The sequence below is a fragment of the Olea europaea genome, unplaced genomic scaffold (assembly GCF_002742605.1).
Source record: "Olea europaea var. sylvestris unplaced genomic scaffold, O_europaea_v1 scaffold2486, whole genome shotgun sequence".
NCBI lineage: Eukaryota > Viridiplantae > Streptophyta > Magnoliopsida > Lamiales > Oleaceae > Olea > Olea europaea.
In genome coordinates this window covers 47,911-55,464 of record NW_019243086.1, presented here as the reverse complement: position 1 = coordinate 55,464, position 7,554 = coordinate 47,911, and the positions used below count along the sequence as shown (strand labels likewise).

The window sequence follows — 7,554 nt, the reverse complement described above, 5'->3', positions numbered from 1 at the left end:
ACTGGAATAGATTTAATTTGTCTTGAAAAGAAAAATTAATTACAATAAAATTATCGATTATCAAGAATGCATGAATAAAACTAGCCACATAATTGAAAAGTGGAATATAAAATAATAGTTAAATTCGTAATCCGAAACACTCATCTCATACATATATAAAACTTGAATTTTATACGATTTAGTAAATTAATCTAGAATAGTCGCAACCACAGGTCACTTTTGTTTGCTCACTTTGAATATAATTAAAACTAATGCACTCAATTAATTTTATTTATTGTGGGACGATACATGTTACTCATTACGTATTACTTGTCGACGATCCTGCACACTTCCGAGTTTCGTACGAACATAATTTGACCTATACATATGCATAGATATTTGAAGCATAATCTTCATCTTATACTACTTGGGATTTGCCAATTGGTTGCCGTGATTGTATTGACAATTTCTTAATTTTCTTACTATCTACCGGCTGTTTGGAATCAATTTTGTGTAGATTTTAATTCACAAAAGGTGGGTCCCTATGTGCAGTCATTGACTCAACAATGATCCAAAGGCAGAAATGACCCTATCTATAGAATAAGGAATTAAATGTGAAAGAGTACATTGGTCATTCTAATAGAATTTAGACAGCCACTTTATTGTAAAAATAAGAATGAAAAATATAATCGTTATGGGCTTTATAGAAGAGATAAAAAGTCAAGTATGATGACTTGATATGATGGATAAATGTCATATTTTTTTTTATTTTAATGAGAAAATAATAGGACTTAAACAGGTTTTTAGTCAATAATTGCTGCTCTTTCGCTGACACGCCACTGATTAACAGCAAAAAATTTGATTAAAATCTTGTACCAAAATCTCGCACAGACAAGAGCCTAATCCAAGTCAGGAAGTTAAGATGTGAACACTAGACTTCATATTCAGTCAATATACGTTTTTAGATTTTTTTATCTCCTACCTATGAATCTGAAAGAAAGGGAATGAGAGACAGTACAAGAACCATGCATATACGAAATAAATATTTCCCCTTACTTTTTGTCTTCACCATGTTAATGTTCATCCCGAAAATCTCCAATCAAACGGATACTATAACTACTACACTGATCATTAGAGATGGTGAGACCCTGGTTTCATCTGGCGGAGGCTTTGAATTGGGATTTTTTAGCCCAGATAATTCCAACAATCGATACGTGGGCATGTGGTACAAGAAAATACCAGCTAAGACCGTGGTATGGGTTGCCAACAGAGAAATTCCACTGACAAATAAATCTGGAGTCTTGAAGGTTATCGAACCAGGACTTCTAGTTCTTCTAAACGACACTAATGGTGTCATCATATGGTCTTCGAATACATCAGGACCTGTGAAAATGCCAGTTGCAAAATTGCTTGACACGGGAAACCCATCGTGAAAGATGTAAATGATGATGACCCAGGGAACTTTGTATGGGAGAGTTTTACTTATCCGACTGATACATTGTTACCAGGTAGGAAGCTCGGTTGGAACTTTATAACTGGTTTAGAGGTCTATCCATCATCGTGGAAGAGCAACAAGGATCCAATTTCAGGAGATTTTACGTATCACTGTGATCCTACTGGTTATCCACAAACAGGTTCAGTTGAGCTATATAGAACTGGACCTTGGAATGGTCTCCGTTTTAGTGGGATACCAAACTTGAGTAAAAATGAGATTTTTATATTTGAATTAGTACTAAAAAAAATTAAGTGTACTTTCATTATGAGCTCCTTATCAGCTCAGTTATTACAAGGTTTACATTGAGCCTGAGTGGAGTTCTTCAGCATTGGACATGGATTGACACGATCAATCCTGATTCAACCTAATTGACTCGACACGTGTCGTGCGCCAATGGTAGATGTCAGTTAAATACCGGACCCACCACCAAGACAATCTTGACCTATTTTGACCGTGACATAATTTTATAAAAAATTTTCACAAAGTTTTCCCTGAAACTTGAAAATCAACAAAATCTCGTATAGACATTTAAACCGAAAATTTTGGGAACCATTAGTTCCACCAATACCACCACAACTAAGACTAAATACGACTAAATTTGACTGAGAACTTCTACTACAAAACATTATGTCTACATGCAAGCATTACATCAATTATAAACCCTTCTACGAAATGCACATCAAACAAAATATTAGACAATGTTTAGTAAACATGAGTCCCCAACTATACATTACATACTACGAAACGGTCTCTTGACTTCAGCAAGCTTTTCCAAGTATCTCAAAATCAACGGTCTTCTAATAGGAAAAACATGGCAAAAATATATGAGATTGTAACTCAGTGAGTAGATAGTTTGCAAATAAGTATACTTTTCCATTTATGCATATTTTCTAAAAATTCTAACTCTATTAAATCATTGAGAAATTCTGAATCTAGTAACACTTTCAAAAACTAAGCATGATTGCATTATAAAATTCTTTGTTCTTAATTCTAGATAAGCAACTATAAGGTATAATGAATATAAAGGATTTGATATTCATGAAAATCTCTGAAATATTGGTATTGCTCAATGTTATAAGTTGGAAGCTTTATTCTGAGAACTGGAGAAACTGAACTCCATAATCTGAAATCTAATAAACTGTATACTGAAAGTTCTCACCAAAAAGATACCCTATGAATAGCCTTACCCATGTACAGAGTAATTTCGACGTACAAGGCAAGACCATTCACATCTGATAATTTTGTCATACGTACGCAGAGCTGTCCCAAACATTAATCACCCTAGTACACGGCCCATAGTCTATGTGTGTACGGAGTGGGTCCCAAAGACCTTTGATAATCTGGTCATACACTATAGAAACACATTCACAATAGTGTAGAGCGGGTAAAATCACCATAACTAATCATATACCGTGGAAACATTTAATATTCTGGTGGTTTCTGGTGGTTTTAAAAATAACTTTAATAATGCTGAAACATTTAATATTCATAAAACTTGCTAATCAAATGATTTAACCAAACTGAATTTAACTTTAAAAGAAATTATAAAATCAACTTTATTCTATGAATCATGTTGTCAATTCAACTGTATGAATTAATAAATTTTCTAATATGATATAAATTTAATAATTACTAATTTTTGAAAATCAGTTTGTATCCACACACAAAGTATGAGCTACAAGCTAGACTGCCTGATAAATATTTCCAATATCCTCGTTATCACCTGAAATACGATATTAATAAACAATTTATCCACTATCAAATCAAGAAACCTTAATATCTAATGATAGAAGTTAAATTAAATCTCTTGATACTTGAATAAATTCCCAAATTTTCCTTTATTAATTGGAGCTAATTACACTTTATGATCCCTTGACTAATAACTAATTTATCAACATAACTTTCATTCCAAGCATTAATGTAACTACCACTTCATTCTAGTGATAACTTGTCACTATGATTCGACAAATTAAATTTTCCTCTTGTTCCATAAATTCATACGTCCAAATAATTATTTCCTCATCATCATCATTTCCATGAACACTACTTAATCCGAAAATTCCAAATGAAATTTCTAGGGTTTGATAAAAATAATATTCCTTACCTAGCTGAAATTGGAAATGAAGTAATCCCCAAGCTTGAGCTCCAATTTGTACCTATCTCACCTAAAATTTGAGATTTTTTACTACAAGTTAAAACCCTAGAAATTTAACAGAAGTCATACTTTTGCCACTTGGAACAAATGGATAAATTAAATCCAAACTTGAAGAGATTAATCTTACCTCGCTTCCTCTTCTTCCCTTTTCTTCCTTCCTTCCTTCTTTCTCTTTTTTCTTCCCTTTTTCCTTGGTTTTTCTCTCTCCCAGCCGTCCACCTTCACTGCCCGGTTTTGTCTAGTGTGTGAGTGTGTGTTTTGGGAGAAAATGGGTCAATTCTAGTAACATAAACGTCTACTTGCTCAAAATTGTAAAGGAAGTGCTTCAACTCCTATTTATATCACACATATAATCCTAAACTTCAAAAATATATATAAGTAAATTCTCAACTTTAAATTGTATCAAATTTAACCCTCATATATTCCCAATTTCAAAGTAAACCCAAATAAAATATTTAATTTCATTTTAGTCCTTAATTGGCTTTGATCTTGACTAGTCAACATTTGAATTTTTTACTATGAAAATTGAGTTGTAACATGGATAGATCAAACACAAGAGTGAGAAGTTTACCTGACTTTTCCAACATATAATTGTGATATTTATAAATCATTTGGTGTATATGGCAGTTGCAATATTGGAAATTCTCCTGTTTGTGGATGTTTAAATAGATTTCTCCCAAAAGATCCTGAAACTTGGAAGAATGGAGATTGGTCGAACAGGTGTGTTTGTAGAAATCCATTGAATTGTCAAACAGAAGATGTATTTCTCAAGTATTCTGGTATTGAATTGCTAGATACACGATATTCCTGGTATAGTGAAAGAATGTTAGTCGAAGATTGCAAGGTAGAGTGCTTAAACAATTGCAATTGTACTGCTTATACTTACTTAGACATAAGTAGAGGTGGAAGTGGATGCTTACTTTGGTTTGGAGACTTATTTGACATGAAAGAGCTATTAGGAACAGGACAATATATCTACATTAGAATGGCTTATTCTAGACTAGGTAAGGATTTATTCGACAAAATGCTTAACCATTCATGAAATGTCTACTGTTTTCTTTAAGTATATTAAAATTATAATATTGAAGATTTTTCCCCAATATAACATTTTATTTAACTTAAAACTTTAGAAGATCTCATAATGAGCACAAACGAAGCGACATCCTGTAGTATAGCTTTACTTTTTTAGATTCGATTGATTTAATTTTGCAGCCTAGTTTCAAGGCTACACATTAGCTTCATTCTAGTTTATTAGAATTAGTATTCAAAAGCTGGTTTACAGATGCAAAAAGTTCCATTATAATTATGGCCTTCAGTGTGATAGCATAACTTTGAATTTAAAGGAAGTTGAATGTTTACATTATTAGATGAACAAGTACAAAATGGGATAATTCAGAACTTTCTTTCCTTTATAGATGATTTGTGAACTTGTCACTTTCAAAATATGTATCATCATTGAAAAGTAATCCCTTTTTTCGTTAATTGTGCACGGAAAAGAGAAATTCTAATAGTAAGTTTTTCGTTGTGTCTGGGAATGATTCAGCTAGGTCTGAGTATGATTCTGTAAAGAAGAGTAACCAAAGGCTAAAAGGAGGTATGCTAGCAAAATCTATGATTTTTTTACTAGAGACAAGTGGAGAAACCAATCTTATCTATGCAAATGGAAACCATCTTTTGCTTTTCTATATGTTTTAGGTGGCCTTGGACACAACTTTGCAGACAATCACAATGATGAAAGTCACAATAAAGACATAGAGCTACCACTATCTGACTTACATACAATAACTAAAGCTACTGATAATTTGTAGAGGCATCAACGGTAGTAGGAGGCTCCAGGAGGTAGATCAGGAGTTCTAGCAGGCTAGAACTATTTACGATAGTAGATCTTGAGACTGTGACATCAGGTCTTAGTGGATACAAAAATTGGAATTGCTGTGTATTCTTTGAACTGTCTAAGTGGAGGCAACTGACTTGGTCCTGGAGTTTTTCCCACGTTGGGTTTCTCCATCATCAAATTTTGTGTTCTTTACTTTTCAGCAATTTATTATAAACTGCAGTATTCGAACATAGGGTTAATTGAATTGTATACTTAATAGTCTAGAAACTAATTAAAAGTGATGTGTTTGCTTTAATTAGTTAATTTCGCACGTGTTAGGAAAATGTGTAATTGGCAATCTGTGACCAAAGGACCTATTTGTCATGTTTGTAATGTCAGGGACTAAATTGTAAAGGTCTAATAGTTCAGGGACTAGAGTTGCAAGTTAATAAATTTTATTGCATGGGTCTAGGGTAAAGGTGGATGCTTTGAAGTTGCAAACGGCGCGTTGATGTCGCTAGAGTTTCGCCCTGACCTCGCTCAAGCCTAAATTGCAGAACAAACATCGCTGGAGTTTCGCTGGGCAGTCGCTCGAGCGAAGGTGCGTCGCTCGAGTTACGCCAGCACCTCGCTCGAGCGACCGTGTTATCTGGCCATTGCTAATTTTAATTTCTCGCGAATTTTTAACACTCCATATTTCCAAATTCGACCTAGTATATAAACAAAACGTCCGGTTTTTCATTGAGAACCTTTGGCAAAGACAAAACATCAATTCCTCTCAAATTCCAAAGGATCAAGAACAAGCAAATTCATTCTTTTCATCTTTCATCTTTTCATCTTTTGTTTCTTTGAGTAAAAACATCAATCTTTACAAAAATCAAAACACCGTTTCATTACTCCTTACCAACTTCCAGAAGATCATCAGTTTGAAGATCCGGGAAGGAAATTGCTTGAAGAGCAGGAGTGCTTGGTGATTCACGAGAGGTTGAAGATATTCAAGGCTTGGATTTTGGCGCAGATCTGCAGAATCCAGGAGAGCTTTGGTTGATACAGTAAGGAGGTCAGAGAATCGGTAGTTTCAATTGTGTCTGGCGTACTGTAAGTCAATATCTTCGATAGTGAATCTCTACGTGCTTGTGCCCGGAGTTTTTACCTAGTTGGGTTTTCTCCGTCAACATTTTGTGGTATTTTTATTGTTTTTACTGTTTTTCGTTATTTACTTTCAATCGGAAATTCAACTTAGGTAGATAAAAGTATGAGAATGAATCTAGGCAATGCTTAATTTATGTGACTTGTTGCATGAATTAATTAATTGATTTAAATTCCGCATAAACACCTATTCACCCCCCTCTAGGTGTTGGTTGGGTCGAATTATATCTTTTTCAAGTGGTATCAGAGCTAAATCTCAAGTCTTGACCCATAGTTGTCTAGATGAGTCAATCACTTTCTGTTCCTCCGTATTTTGACGGAAGTAATTATGCCTATTGGAAGGTTAGAATGTGTGCATTTCTTAAGTCTTTAGATGAGCATGTTTAGTTAAGTGTGCAAAATGGTTGGAAACCTCCCTCTACTAGCGTATGAGGAACTGTTAACCTTACCGATATATCACTGTAGACTAAGGATGAACTAGCTGAGTGTAATTGGAATAGCAAGGGTCTTCATGCCCTGTTTATGGCCGTGTCTCCCGAAGAGTTTAGGAGAGTGTCAATGTGTGAAACTGCTAAAGAAGTTTGAGACATTCTTGAAACTACACATGAGGGAACTAAAACGGTAAAGAACTCTAAGTTACAAATGCTAACTTCTAGGTTTGAAGAAGTGAGAATGAAGGATGATGAAACGTTTGACGAATTCTATGCTAAATTAAATGACATTGTCAATTCTAGCTTCAATCTAGGTGAGAAAATTCCCGAGTCTAAAATTGTGAGAAAAGTGCTTAGATCCTTGCCCGAGAGATTTAGACCTAAAGTCACTGCCATTGAGGAAAGTAAGGACCTAGATGAAGTTAAGATTGAAGAACTGGTAGGATCGTCGCAAACTTATGAACTCACTATTACACAACCTAAGAAAGGTAAGTCCATAGCCCTAAAATCCATCAAAGAAGATGAATCT

At 34.2% G+C, this 7,554-nt stretch overlaps 1 protein-coding gene across 1 annotated transcript; it reads left to right on the top strand.

Annotated features, from left to right (window-relative positions):
- The first annotated feature begins 1,199 nt into the window (after positions 1-1,199).
- LOC111382384 (G-type lectin S-receptor-like serine/threonine-protein kinase At4g27290) lies at positions 1,200-5,437 on the top strand. Its single transcript, XM_023006335.1, has 7 exons — positions 1,200-1,329; positions 1,488-1,679; positions 3,841-3,874; positions 4,257-4,349; positions 4,446-4,633; positions 5,173-5,223; positions 5,325-5,437. The coding sequence occupies exons 1-7, from the start codon at positions 1,200-1,202 to the stop codon at positions 5,435-5,437; spliced, it is 801 nt and encodes a 266-aa protein (XP_022862103.1).
- The last annotated feature ends 2,117 nt before the right edge of the window (positions 5,438-7,554 follow it).